This window comes from Neolamprologus multifasciatus, chromosome 20 (assembly GCF_963576455.1).
Source record: "Neolamprologus multifasciatus chromosome 20, fNeoMul1.2, whole genome shotgun sequence".
NCBI lineage: Eukaryota > Metazoa > Chordata > Actinopteri > Cichliformes > Cichlidae > Neolamprologus > Neolamprologus multifasciatus.
In genome coordinates, this window is record NC_140458.1 from 12,052,684 (window position 1) to 12,067,630 (window position 14,947).

The following is a 14,947-nucleotide window of genomic DNA, read 5'->3' on the forward strand; positions in this document are numbered from 1 at the left end:
AACTCTTCATTTTGTAAAGTTTTACTTCCACTCTTTTACTCTTTTGCACTATATTGGATAAAAAGTAGTCTTCGGGCAGATAGATTTTATTTTAATGGCTACCGAATGTCATAAACATTTACACAGTGTTTGTAACGGGGCTCGATTAGATTAAAATCTTTAAAATGTAATATAGTCTTAGCTTTTCAACTTGCCCTCCTTTAAAATGAGAGAAATCATCTTGCATTTAAGTCTACTTAAAGTGTGCATAAATAATAAATTAACTTAGCATCAGTCTGCCTTTCTGTCACTTTCTTTCTCTATGCTTTTTTCTTTTGACACTAAGAAGGTAATTTTATGAAAGGCGGGGAGAAATGTTTGGGACATATTTATTTCTTTACGTGATGCGATTATTCTAACAATTTTGCTTTTAGTGTCCTCAGGCACACTTTTAGGCACAGTTAACTTGACCGTGTTTAAATACATACTTGTGGAAAACCTGTATTGACATATTCCCTTTTTGCATAAACGCACCGGAGTGTGCATTGGCTCATAAAAAGCTATTCACATATTCACTGCAAATTAGTCTCCAAATCCATATAAGCCACTGATAGCTGGGAAGAAATGCAGTAATCAATGACAGAGGTTTTTCTTTGCCTCCCTAAACAGCAGAGTTATTTATGTGTACTGACATCAATCAGCATGTCTCTGCTTCAAACCAGCAAGTTGTAAAGAGGGAAGAAGTGCTTTCTTTTAATGATTTATTATAGCCAATCTGGTGTGTGTTTATTATTTATCATTATTCAAACAATGTTAAGAGAGCATGTTACTACATTTCCTTCACATTTCTTTGCCGGTGTATTATATCAGTGTCGACAGAGAGAAAGTGGCGCACAGTGTAGCGTAATGCTGTTTGCTGCAGGTAACTATTTGCAGTGACAATTAATTAAAGCCAAATTAAACCCTTTTACATTAAAAATAAATCTGTTAAATTGCATTGTCTGTTTCTTTCCTCGTTGCCGCTTCTTTTCCTCAAAGCTGCATTTAGTCAACTGTAAACTGTCTCCCCGCTGTACTGTGCATTACTGCGAAAAGTCAACACAAATGTCAAACTAATGCAGTGGAGTATTATAGACTCCTGAAAAGATTTCAACAACAGCAGCTTTCTGCTGACCTTTTATTCTTACCATCAACTACACTGAGAAATATTGTGGGGCTTTCAATACCTTTGCATAATAGTTTTGATTTAGATGTGATTTAGGTGTGAAACAGTGTGTAAATTTGCTTATTGTGGTCTACATTCCGATGAACATTTGGACATCGTGACTGTTGATCTGCGGTATATACCACACACAAACACACAAACACACACGCTATGGCTCTGTTCCATTTTTTTTAAAGTTGCATTTTATGGTATCACTCTTTGAATTATTTTCTCCCAGTCGGGCACATTAGCTAAAAGAAAGCAGGCAAAGAGTCCAGGTTTAAGTTTGTTTCTGTTGTTCTTTTGTTGAAGTCATTATGTCTTTATTCTTCCCATTTTTTAAAAATAACGTCTACTAGCACAGACTTCAAGAAGACCTTTTTACAGCATAGAGTATGCTATCTTAAATGACACATGGTTGAAAAACACTGACAACTATTATGCAGTTTTTAAAGTCTGGCACTAGTAATCAACTTGTATTGATGGGGGACAGTAACAGTGTTTTCCTACTGTACGAACACTGATTAGTCACTTACTTGACTTACAGTATATCCCAGAATTGTTTGGAAAAAGCTGCTTGTAAGACCCTCTTACTACAAGCACTTAATGGGGCATTACTGTCTGACATACAGAAGTCTTTCTTTTACATAATAAATGAAAAAAAAAAGTAGTATAAGAGCCAACGGATATGACATGTTAGGCATTATTTTATCGGCTATGTCGCTGCCCTGAAGGTTTTAACAGTAGTGAGGGATTGTAAGCCTTTGGGCTGAAAAGGAAATGGACCAAGGATTTTTCTTTTAGCGATAAGGTTGACTGCACCGGGCTGCGAGAGTGCTTCACTGACTAATTATTTGAAGCCTCCTCTCAGATTAGGGTAGAAGTGCAGAGCTTATGGACAGTTGCATAGCAGACAATCAGACCATGTAATAACCAGAGGGCCAATATTTGCTCAAATCCACTGTAACACCTCGCAAAACAAAAGTGTGTAAAGCCCTAATGCTCAGTCCAATCCCACGGCACACTGCCTTGATAAACACCGACGCCACCTTCACAATGGACGCCATCTTTACTCTGGCAATTAGGCAGAGTTTTGGATTATCGCTTCCTCAGCCCAGCACACCACAAATCCTTCCGGATTCAATTATTCCCCTTCCACGTCTGCGGCCATTTGGGCTTTTTGGGCACATGGCCAGTAGAGGAAAGAATCTGAACTGCTCAAAGTAAAAAGTTAGAAAGAAAAAAAACGTTCTTCTTTTTTTTTTTTTTTTTTTACTATGCCTATACTCCTGCAACTTTGACGAGTCTATTAAATTAAAATGAAACCTCGGGAACTTGCAAACACTATCCTGTTGAATATTTTATGAGAACAATAAGCTAAATTTACTGTGATCCTTTCCTTTCGATTTTTGTAATTGTTCGGTGTTATCTGAAAAACATTGCACATCCTTCCCTCCAAGCTGCTGATGGTTTGATCCTCCCCCTGTAGGCCAGGAATGTCTCCAGTGGTTTCTGCATAAGAAACTAAAATGCTTACTGAAAGTATTTGATTTAGTCTGTGTTATTCTACTTATTCTACTTCAATTGAGTTGTTTTTGTGTGTTAGACAGCACACTCGGGGTAAATTGTGTACAAGATCAAGGGTTTCCAGGGTCAGGAGAGTTGCATCTTTGTAATTGAGGGCCTCTCTTCGATGTGTAGATGCTTTTTTGTCTTCCACCTGGTGACTCTTTGTGGAGTACAGACATTTCACTCTAGTGCCTTTGTGTGTGTGTGTGTGTTGCCAGCACATCTACTACACAGTTTTCCTCATGGTAGCATGGATATTTCTCACAGGTCTCAAATAAAGGACCTCCTTTTTTTGTATATTACCCTACCTGACCCATCACACTGTTTATGTGTTTATGTGCTTTTCCCCCCTCATCAGTAAATGGCCAACTGTGGCTGTCACCTGCGTTTTATGTGTCTCTTACTCACAGCCTAACACTCTCCTCTGTCCTTCTCCTATTTTTAATTACAGATACTACTGTCTCATCCCAGAAAGGTAAGACAGCATTTAATCAGTCACGTGTATATTATATTTTCAGATGGGTTCCACATGCTTGTGTTACTCCTGTGTGTGTTCCGAATTTTTGCTAATGAGATGACAAAACATTTCATGTTTTTTGTTAATGTTGATTTGAAATTGAGTCACTCGTTGGTTTTGTTGCACAACAATCTTTTTGATTACAAAGTCAATCACTCACACCCACTGACACCCGGACTAAATTACCTTGCTACTCTGCAAAGACAGGCAACCCACAGTCTGTTTTTATGCACTGTTTTCTGTAGGTCTTATGTTCAGATTAATCACAGTTCTGTTTAGACTCCTCCACACTTTCATGTGTATGCTAATAAGAGGTTGGAGGAGGTGGCGGTTTTGCATAGTGGCTCTTCGGGGACAGACGGGAAGTTTAGTGCAGTTGGAGGAAAGTACCTGTAGGCTGTTTAGATTTTGTAAGATGATAGGGCCAGGCAGTCAAATTGTCTAAACAGCTCCAGGGGTCTTGTTCTGAGTGGCAGGTGTATGCACCAGGCAGTCCCAGCCCCTATACTCTTGCTAGAGATGATACAGTAATGGCAGAGGGTGTGTCACACTCGGTGATTGCAAAGAACGATCAGACAATCAGCCAGGAAAACCCCCTGCTGATTTTGTTGAAACTGTCTTTTATTCCCTGCTGTGCTTATAAGAATTTAGATATTCTTTTGTACAAGCTTTTACCAGAGCAGAACAGAACACAGATACAAATATTTTCATTGTCACCTGGATCTGATATAATGCGCATGTATATGTGAAAAACCTAAACAGCAGGAGGGTTTCTCTGGGAACATGGTTGCATTTTTGCCTTTCAAAGCTTTAGATCTGTTGAAGCCGCAAAAAGATACAGTTCATCTGCGTGACTGGGTACACACTGTATGCTCTCACTCACACACTGTTGTGAGCCTATGTATGTGATGACTATGTGGTGTACAATGCTGTCAGATTGGCCTATAAAGGTAAGTGATGCGGGTTGCCTGAGCCTCGCTGTCTGATGAATGTTGAAGGGGTGCAGAAGCTCGCGAGGTGTACATCATCCCTCCACAGCTGCACTCGCATACGTTTCTGAACGAAGTGGGGGGATAAATAAGGCCGCGCAACCCTGACAGTGAATGAATGCTTGCTTTTGTCAGCCCGTGTGTGTCCGTGCCTGTGTCTGACTTAGTTGTGTCCGTGTTTTTGTATGTCTTTCTTTTCTTTCACATCTTGTATGTCCAATTCAAATCTGTTTAGTTAGAAGCATCAACAAAAACAGCTTCTGTCTTTAAATCCCACACAATGAGAGTGTCACCTGGCTGTATTCATTAATATACTGTGAGTTATAGATGGCTATGCTGCTCTGACAGTGTCATCAGTGCTCAGCAGCCTTGTGGCCTTGAGGCAAAGATCATGTTCATATACCATGTGTTTGTATGAAAAGATGTGTATATGTTCATGTGTGTGTGTGTGTGTGCGCCTCAGCACAAAAGATGAAAAAAGCTGGAGGTTTGTCCAGCAAACACAAACTAAGAGGCTACATTATATTACACGTGTTAGACTGAAGGGCAGCACACAGTAGTTAGGTCCAGGTAGGATTCAAGCTACATTTGAATAACCTTTACTGTTGTTCCATACCAATGTGATTAGTGATTAATAAAGGCTCTTATTATAAGTTGACCTTATTCTTCAGTTTTCTGCTTCTGTGGAACATCTCTGCTATCTGCACCTTTCATGACATCCTTTATCCAACACTTCTCCACCCCCTTACACTCCTCCTCCCTCTCTGCTGCCAAACAAAGTATATTTATGGCACCTGTGCTGGAAAAACAGTCTCCAGGAGACGTCCCACTAATTTCATTTTCAAAATGCCAGCAATAAATTTATCAAATGGGCTGAATCGAATCGGAGTCACACGCCGTGCCATCCGTCATGGGCTGTCCCTCAGGGGCCTGTGGGCGTACTTAAGCCGGCCAAAAACCTCCGCTGGCAGGAGAAACCAGATGAATATACTAGAGAAATATGCTGAGAACAAGAATGTGTGCGCATATCTTTACGCGCTTAGATCCATATGTGCAAGCATAAATTAGCTTGTCCACACGCAGGGATGCATATGTGTGTGCAGAGGTCAATGCTAATTTTTCAGCTCATAGAAGCCTCATGTCGAAATCTGAGCTAAGCACTTTGGATGTCAATGTGCCAGAACAGTAATTGATTAATTGCAACACAAGTTAATTGATTGTTTTGCACATTTTTGCTTTTGTGAATCCCTCTCAGTTCAAACACTGCTTTGAGCTTTATCCCCTCCCCTGCCTCTGAAAACTCGAGTTTCACACGCTCTGTGCCCTCCCATTCCCCTCCCATTTCTCACTGCCTCATCCTCTGTACCTCACTGTGGCACCTTTGCCTCTCTTTTTAAATGCCTCTGTCCCCGCTTTGCTTTTGTTTCACCGATCTTTCCCTCTGCCTATCTTTCCTTGCCCTCTCAACATTTATCACCGTGCAGGCTAAGCCAGGCATGAGGGAGGGTAAAGCAGCTTAGTACTAACAGTCCTAATGAAGTCAGGCCCTGTATCCCTCTAACAGGGATCAGTGGAGCTACTCTGTGAAGCCTGTCAGCATTTAATGATTAGATGAAACATTCAGACACCCGCTACGAGAAGACATGCACACTGATATATGGTAATACCCAGCTGTGGTCTCTGTTACGCAGCTCAACAAAGAATTATGCACACAAACACACTCACACTCTCACTAGCCCCCAAACTCCAGCTGTAAAGATCATGATTTATGACTGAAGCATGGCATCAAGGGTATACACAACAAAGTGATTGGAATAAAAGCAAATGACAGAGAGGTTCAGAGAATGAACAATCTGGCTATTGATTTTTGCTATGTGCAGGAAGGTGGACAAAAAAGTAAACTGCATGAGAGAGATTTACTCCTTGACTTGATGAGCAGACTGTAAACAACTCCACACGCTCTCGTCAAGATGCATGCTGCGATCCATGATTTTTCCCTGCTTCTTGCTTCTGCTAAAATGCCTGATAGAAGATCAATAAACAGGCCATCATCTTTTTGAACATTTCAAGATTCACCGCTGATTAATTCTGAATCCTATTAGATTAAGTTGTCCTAGTCTGTGCCCACGCGCGGCAGCTTAATGTGTGCCCGTGGTGTTGTACGTGTTGTTGTCATATGAGTATGTTTATCAGAGGGAGTATGTTAGTGTGTTGAAATGCTAAATCTGAAAAATAGAGTGACAGAGGAAATGGTTGGGTCAACAAGCTGCCTGTTTGTCAGAGTGAAAGGGTGCCCACAAGGCCTTAGCTGCTTTTTGCCCCATTAGCTGCACATGCAAATTTACCTGTCAGCTTTACAGCTACACAAGGAAACTGCAGTCTTCTCAACTTCTCTGCCTCACTCTTATTCCAGTTCCCCCCCCCCCTCTCTAAATCTCAAACTCCAGATCTCCTCCTCATTACATTTTGTTCAATATCTTCCTTCCACTGCAAAATTGGAAACATATTCTGTCCTCACACCAGTAATTTCTCTCCCTCTTGTAAAAGTACCTGTTTAACTCCACTTGAAGGATTGTGAGACACTGGATTTGAAATAAATGTATGTGCATTTCTGCCAGAACGCATCTGCTGCTTGAAGGCTTTTCACATATCTCTTGCTTAGCAAAGCCTCATAAAAAAGTACTTGGCAAAGCTACTTGAAAATACAGTTTTTCTAAGGAACCACTTTCAGCCAAAGAAGTTGAGAAGGAAATGTCCACTGAGCTTAATTTATAATTTGTTAACTGATAATTATAATACTGTAATCCTTATGTGATCTTCTCAGCTATTAACTGCCTCGTAAATCCAGCCACAAAAGAAGCTCCTCTCACTCTATGGCCACATCAGAGTGTAATGGTGTTGCTCAGAGGTAATATAATAAACATTAAGTTGAGTACTAGCCAGGATATAAATAATGATATGTGAGAGACCCTGTCTGGACTCATGAATTAAAACCCCATCCTGTTTCCATGATCTAGTTCTGGAACATTAGAGTGTTCAGTTGCTAAAAGGGGTTAAAATGTTGTTGTAGCTGTTGTCAGTGAAAACCCTACTTTACCCCTCTTAAAGCATCCATCCATCTGCCCATCCGTTTTCTTACTTATCCAATGTAGGGTTGTGGTAATGTAGTGTAGGGTGGTGGTGGGAAGGGGGTTCCAGCTTATCAAGGCAAGATTTTGCAATCAGAATTGTGATCTGAATCCAATGTTTTGCCAAAGACATTTTGCTTTTCCAAAAAAGCGAGCTCTGTCAATTCTCGATAGCCTCTTCTTGTTCATGTGTTACTTTTATTTGGTCATTTATTAATTTACATTCATGTCATGTTCATTATCACAGTGCATTTGTAAGAGGGAAGTGTCCAAGCCAGGAAGGGGGAAGAAAAAAAAGAAAGAGAGAAAAAAGAAAAAGGGGGATCCAAAACTTCTACAGGAACAAAAGCATTTATGCAACCATGAATTCAAGAGTTCTGCAGAAAACACTTCTTTGCCGTTATTCACTACCAGAACTCAGGAGCAGAAATTGAAGTTATGATGGTATTTCACATTTGATTCTAAATTCAAATGAAACAATAAACAAGATGGTTAATAAAACCAAAAATGACAACTTTTACCAATATAACGTATCCTCAAGGAGAATGTAAAGATGAGATAAAGTAATAGTTGCAATTATTTTCAGACATCTGCACCCTGTGCAGTCAGACTCTAAAGGGCTTTGTTGATCACATACTGTACCTATCATATGGTTATACAGCTGGTGCTTTGTTTTACTTTGACTCATAAGCTTCACAAACACTCTACGCACTAATAAACTGTAAGAATAGACCTTATTTATGCATGGCTTTTGATAGTAGTATATAACTTAACGGATTTTGCTTGAAAATTTTTATTGCCATTCTTTGTCCTCAGAATGAATCATAGTGCCATTGTTCCCCTGACTTTTATATTTGCCCTTCTCTGGTACAGAAAGGAGAAAAAAAGCCTCAGTCAGTAGATAGTTATATTGTCACAAAATGTTGGCCATTCATGGTTTGCACGTAATCACCTCGTACGTTATTAAAACTTTGATCTGCAGACAAATTATTAAGCACCATCATCAAGGCAAAATTGCACGCCATATCTTTAGCTTATGATAACAAACCTATTAAATTCATAACATTTCTAGCTGCCTCACGAGTACCTCAGAATTAGCTTTTGCTAAACTGAAAGGGTGTTTAAAATACCATCATTGATTTATGATATGCTGTGAATGACACTAACTCTCTATTGGCCTGTGCTCAGGATCACAGTTCATTTGCCTAAGCTTATCATATGACAGAAAAACAGAAAAACTTTCATTTGGTGTATTTTCACTCCACTTTGAACCATTGTTTTACAGTTTCTTTTAACTTGAGTTGGCTCAAAGCAATAAACTGCCATAACTGGAGGTGCTTTAAGGTTTCTTATCTGGCAGTAATACTGACTACAGTGTGTGTGAACATCTCATACTTCGTTTTTGATGTGTGCTTCTCATGCTACTGTGAATCCCTGTGACAAGAACCATGCTTATTTTCACCTTTAATTTGTACTTTTTTTTTTTAAGATTTTCAATTCAGTTCTGCAAGAGCTGCAAGATCATTATAGATATCACCTTCCCTTTCTTGCATATCGCAGGCCAACTGGTTCAGCATGTTTGGGTTCTTTTTAAATGGCAACAGAACTTACTGTAAGTCCACAGCAAATCTCGAATGTCTGTGTCTGAACTGGTTAGAGAAACACAAGTGGTCAACAGAGTCACCTCTGAATGAGACAGAACGTAGCGTCTTCCCACAACAAGGTGAGAAGCTCTTTGTTATTAGATCACAAGAGGGTGATAGTGCATTTTATTTGCCAGGCTAAACTCTGCAATATGTCCAACTGAGTCTTAGCTAAAGATAAAGATAAAGACAAAACCACACAAAGAGAGCCTCAGCAGACCCACATCTTAGACTCATTAAGACTGCCTGGGCATTGAAACATTTCTCAGGCAACGACAGAGAGAAGATAAAAGCAGAGACAAGTATAACAAAAGAATGGCGACTGAAGTAAATTTATCACCACTCTTTCTTAAAGAATCCTGCTCTAAGCCTCAACTGCCAATTAGGTACGAGAACAGCCTGTTCCCTTGACGGATGAACTTAATTTGATATTCCGTGCTCTGCTCAGTAGGGTGCAACAGTGATTGCACCGGTGGATGGAATTTTCAGGCCATCCATACAGACTAGGCGTAATCGACTATGTAGATATAGACTGAAGCTTATCATACAGTGGGGCAAAAAAGTATTTAGTCAGCCACCGATTGTGCAAGTTCCCCCACTTAAAATGATGACAGAGGTCAGTAATTTGCACCAGAGGTACACTTCAACTGTGAGAGACAGAATGTGAAAAAAAAATCCATGAATTCACATGGTAGGATTTGTAAAGAATTTATTCGTAAATCAGGGTGGAAAATAAGTATTTGGTCACCTCAAACAAGGAAAATCCCTGGCTCTCACAGACCTGTAACGTCTTCTGTAAGAAGCTTTTCTGTCCCCCACTCGTTATCTGTATGAATGGCACCTGTTTGACCTCATCATCTGTATAAAAGACACCTGTCCACAGCCTCAACCAGTCAGACTCCAAACTCCGCCATGGCCAAGACCAAAGAGCTTTCGAAGGACACCAGGAAAAGTATTGTAGACCTGCACCAGACTGGGAAGAGTGAATCTACAATAGGCAAGCTGCTTGGTGTGAAAAAATCAACTGTGGGAGCAATCATCAGAAAATGGAAGACATACAAGACTACTGATAATCTCCCTCGATCTGGGGCTCCACGCAAGATCTCATCCCGTGGGGTCAAAATGATCATGAGAACGGTGAGCAAAGATCCCAGAACCACACGGGGGGACCTGGTGAATGACCTGCAGAGAGCTGGGACCAAAGTAACAAAGGTCACCATCAGTAACACACTACAACGGCAGGGAATCAAATCCCGCAGTGCCAGACGTGTTCCACTGCTGAAGCCAGTGCATGTCCAGGCCCGTCTGAAGTTTGCCAGAGACACCTGGATGATACAGCAGAGGATTGGGAGAATGTCATGTGGTCAGATGAAACCAAAGTAGAACTTTTTGGTATAAACTCAACTCGTCGTGTTTGGAGGAAGAAGAATACTGAGTTGCATCCCAAGAACACCATACCTACTGTGAAGCATGGGGGTGGAAACATCATGCTATGGGGCTGTTTTTCTGCCAAAGGGACAGGACGACTGATCCGTGTTAAGGACAGAATGAATGGGGCCAAGTATCGTGAGATTTTGAGCCAAAACCTCCTTCCATCAGTGAGAACTTTGAAGATGAAACGAGGCTGGGTCTTCCAACATGACAATGATCCAAAACACACCGCCCGGGCAACAAAGGAGTGGCTCCGTAAGAAGCATTTGAAAGTCCTGGAGTGGCCTAGCCAGTCTCCAGACCTCAACCCCATAGAAAATCTGTGGCGGGAGTTGAAAGTCCGTGTTGCTCGGCGACAGCCCCAAAACATCACTGCTCTTGAGAAGATCTGCATGGAGGAATGGGCCAAAATACCAGCTACTGTGTGTGCAAACCTGGTAAAGACCTATAGTAAACGTTTGACCTCTGTTATTGCCAACAAAGGTTATGTTACAAAGTATTGAGTTGTATTTTTGTTATTGACCGAATACTTATTTTCCACCCTGATTTACGAATAAATTCTTTACAAATCCTACCATGTGAATTCATGGATTTTTTTTTCACATTCTGTCTCTCACAGTTGAAGTGTACCTCTGGTGCAAATTACTGACCTCTGTCATCATTTTAAGTGGGGGAACTTGCACAATCGGTGGCTGACTAAATACTTTTTTGCCCCACTGTAACTATTTCTCTTTGGTAGAGTAGTTTTATTTACAAGAGGGGTCAAGTTTTCTATTGAAGTGTGTGTGGCAGGTATCTGGAAGATTAGAGCATTGTTGCCCAGAGATGCTTGTGTTGCTACGTGGGATTACCCGGGAACAGAGCTGCAGTAATCCCATGGAGTAAATAACTCTTTGTCATAATTCAACATGTTATTGTCACAGGAATACCTGCTCTAAATCATTTTGAGGATTCATACATCTTTGTCTGTTTGCTGACAAGACACCACAGTTAGGCTTGAACCCTACAGGGCTGGCAATGCCAGAGAAGTGGGTGGCATATTGCACCCAGCGGGAAAGCTCCTATGTAGGCCTGCACGGCAGAGGGATTTGACCAGCTTGGATTAGCTCAGCAGGGTGAAACAGAGGGATACAAACAGGACAGATGGGGAGGGACAGACTCAGAATGGAAGAAAGGGTACATCAGTCTCTGTTCAGCACAAGAACACCTGAGAAACCTGAAAAAAGCTGCAGAGAATCATGTGGAATATTGTTAATATGCTAGTGAGCAGCACACACCAGTGAACCATGAAACAGCAACCAATACCTCGGAGAGCCGCTGTAAACTCCGAGCCAAACTAATCACCAGTTAATTATACATAGGGTTTTACCATTTCATAAATTTGAAATAGTTTTGCCCTGTCTTAAGCATTCGGACTTCTTCCTTTTACATTTAACAACAGCTTTGCATTTCTGAGTGAGGATGGGAATATTAATTGAAATGCCCACAATTAGATAAACACAGCTCCCAACTCCACAGTCGCACTAATTAAGCAAGCTTTTTTTCATGTACAGTGCTGTGCTCTCAAACCTCATCAACTGCTCAAAGACGTGTCACCACAGTAATGGCAGATGGGTATATTAAAAAAAAAACTAAGCTAAAACAGTTAAAGACACACACAAGCATTAAAGAAAGCAAAGGCAGTTGCCTCTGACAGACTGCTGAGGAAATGTGTCTTTATTCTTTGCTCAGAGTCGTCCATCCTGTCCAAAGGATGGATCTAATCCAAGAGTTTATTACCAAACTTCAGATGCAAAGCCTATTCGTTTTCTGACACCAAAGAGGGCCAAGAAAATGAATCGGGGTCTGGACAAATTGGCATCACTCACACAAGCGCAGTGGGAAGAAATTCTCAAAAGTCGAAGTCGTGTCCTCCTTTAGCTCCTCTCTCAGAAACTTCCAGACTTTCTCTGAAAACTATGTTCATTTTTTTGTACTGTTCACACTCTCGCAGTGCAAACAGTTGAGAATTTATTTTATAGTTCAACCCATACATTGTTAAAGAATTCTTGCAAAGTAAACAAACCGACATGATCAGTATGAGCAGCAGACATTGTTTTCCAAGTTGAAGATGTAGAAATGGGTTAAAAAAGAATCCTCCATTAAACTGAGAGAGAGAGAACTAAACAGCAGCGGTCACCCACCCATTGCGCTCACTGGGTGAGTCCTCTTGAATATAGCTTTTTCATACAATTTTAAGTAACCACTTTGCACTCAGCAGAAATCATTCTAACAAATGAATGTGCTACGTAAGTTTCCAGTCAGTCTGTTTACACTCGAGACAGAGAGACAAGGCACCCAGGAAGAAAGGTGGAACTAGATGGATTATTCCAGGCTAATTCCTAGCACAAATCAACTCTCAACCATCAATAATTCATGTGGAAGTCTTTGAAAAGTAAACACTGCTTGGACCATTAAAAACCCTGATTGGCTATAAATACTGTACACAGCTTAACTCTACATACAGAGGTTCTGTAGCTGCTATAGAAAAAAAGTACATTTGCTCTATATGGAAATCCAGCGCTCATTAGAGAAGGTAGAATCCTTTGTAGACCCATAGCCAGTATTACCTGGTGCAACATTAGCATGGAAATGATGCTAAAGATGACAGCAGAGAGGGGTAGTTAGACTGACAGCTGGTGCTGGAACATGTTGGGTTTTGTGGATTGATGTTCTCTGTCAGCTTTGCCTCTGTGTACTTCAGACAAATCGTGCTCTCGTTCTGTCGGTAAATGCACACATAGCCAAAATGCTAAAGAGGATCATGCCCCCACTGTAGGTAATTTTACTCTACTCTGTATCATTTGCACATTGACTTTACCTCCCGCTTTGTCTCTGCAAGTTGTTGTTTTTTCCTCGCTTGTCTTTCATGTACTTTTTCAAGCTCTGTTTGTGACTGTGATTAGGGTGTATGGTTTGTTTATGTAGCTTTTAGCAATTCCCTGTTCTCTGGCAATTCCCGCCTGAGCAATGCAAGACAGGGAGTGGTCTTTCTCAGTCAGAAATGCTCATTAGATAAAGAGGAGGTTCCTCTCCTTTACCTCCACTTTCCTTACAATATTTTACATTCTGCTTTCCTGTCTTCTGTATCTTTCTCGCTTTCTTACTTTCTTGCTCACATCTTGCAATGCCCTGGAGATGGTCCTGTCAGTACAAACAGCATCTGTCCAAGAGAATATTAAGATGTGTAATCGTTCCCTAAAGAATCAACTGTAGAAAACAGTTTTTTTGTTCTTTTTCGAACTTTGATGCTGAAGGTTTCATATATACGATTTATAGACATCACACAGTGGATTTTCTGTAACTGCATCAGATTTAAATGATCAATTAATCAATGATAACAAGAATTCTACATTAGCTTCACTATGATAGTCTGCTTTTACATCTTTTATTTTTCTCTTCCCCACTTTCTTTGAAGCAGTCTATCTGATGTGATTTATTATTGAGTGGAACCCTGGGAATTCTTCTTCTTTTGGCCGGTCCCATCTCGCCCGATCCCCAGCATCGTCTTCTGTCACACCAAGTCTCTGAATATCCTCCTTCACTACATCCATGAGTCTTTGTCTTTTCATCCTTCCTGACAGCTCCATATTCAACATCCTTTGCTCACTATTTCTCCTAAGCACATGTCCACATCATCTCAACCTTTCCTCTGTAACTTTCTCCAACTGCTTGACCTGAGCTGTCCCTCTGATCTATTCATTTCTAACCCTGTCCATCCTGGTCCCTCCTAACAAAAATCTTAACATCTTCAACTGTGCAGCCTTCAGCTCGGTCGCCTGTATTTTTACTAGCACAGGTCTCACCAGCACTGTTGGCCAACAGCACTGGAGGTGGCCATTGTAAACCCAGGCTGAGACCAATCCGGTATTGAAATCTCATCTTTCTCGATGAGCGACGTTTAATTTGGCAACAATTTTACCATTCCTTACAAACAATAAATAGCATTAATTTCTACATATGTAGAAATTACACACTTCTCAGAGGTAGTAACTCATCTTTTCAACATGTGAGAAAATTTTTGTTCATTTAAGATTATATTTCTCCATGCAGAGACCTGTAAGATACAAGGAAGTAAGATAGAAGGAGTAAAAGTTGTTTGCTGATATTTAAATGAATATATATATATATATATATATATATATATATATATATATATATATATATATATATATATATATATATATATATATATACATACATATTAGGACTGGGCGATATATCGAGTTTTTTTAAAATATCGATATATTTTGATACGAGATATCAGATGTGTCAATATCGTTTATATCGATATAGTATATGTTACGTTATACTTGTGGAGCCGCTAGTTTGCCTCTCTTTCATCCATTTTTTTCTCTATGCAACGTTACTCTGCCTCACCTCTCTCCTTCACTGAACACAACTCCCCCTCCTCCATCGCTTCACCTGCAGGCAACGACAAGATGGAC

At 40.4% G+C, this 14,947-nt stretch overlaps 1 protein-coding gene across 1 annotated transcript in view; it reads left to right on the forward strand.

Moving 5' to 3' along the window:
• The window catches only part of LOC146494514 (cadherin-4-like), a 249,844-nt gene that overhangs the window by 104,122 nt on the left and 130,775 nt on the right, over nucleotides 1-14,947 (forward strand). Inside the window, exon 3 of the mRNA XM_085147303.1 lies at nucleotides 3,204-3,227. Coding sequence (XP_085003429.1) covers nucleotides 3,204-3,227 — 24 coding nt within the window. The remainder of the gene's footprint in view (nucleotides 1-3,203; nucleotides 3,228-14,947) is intronic.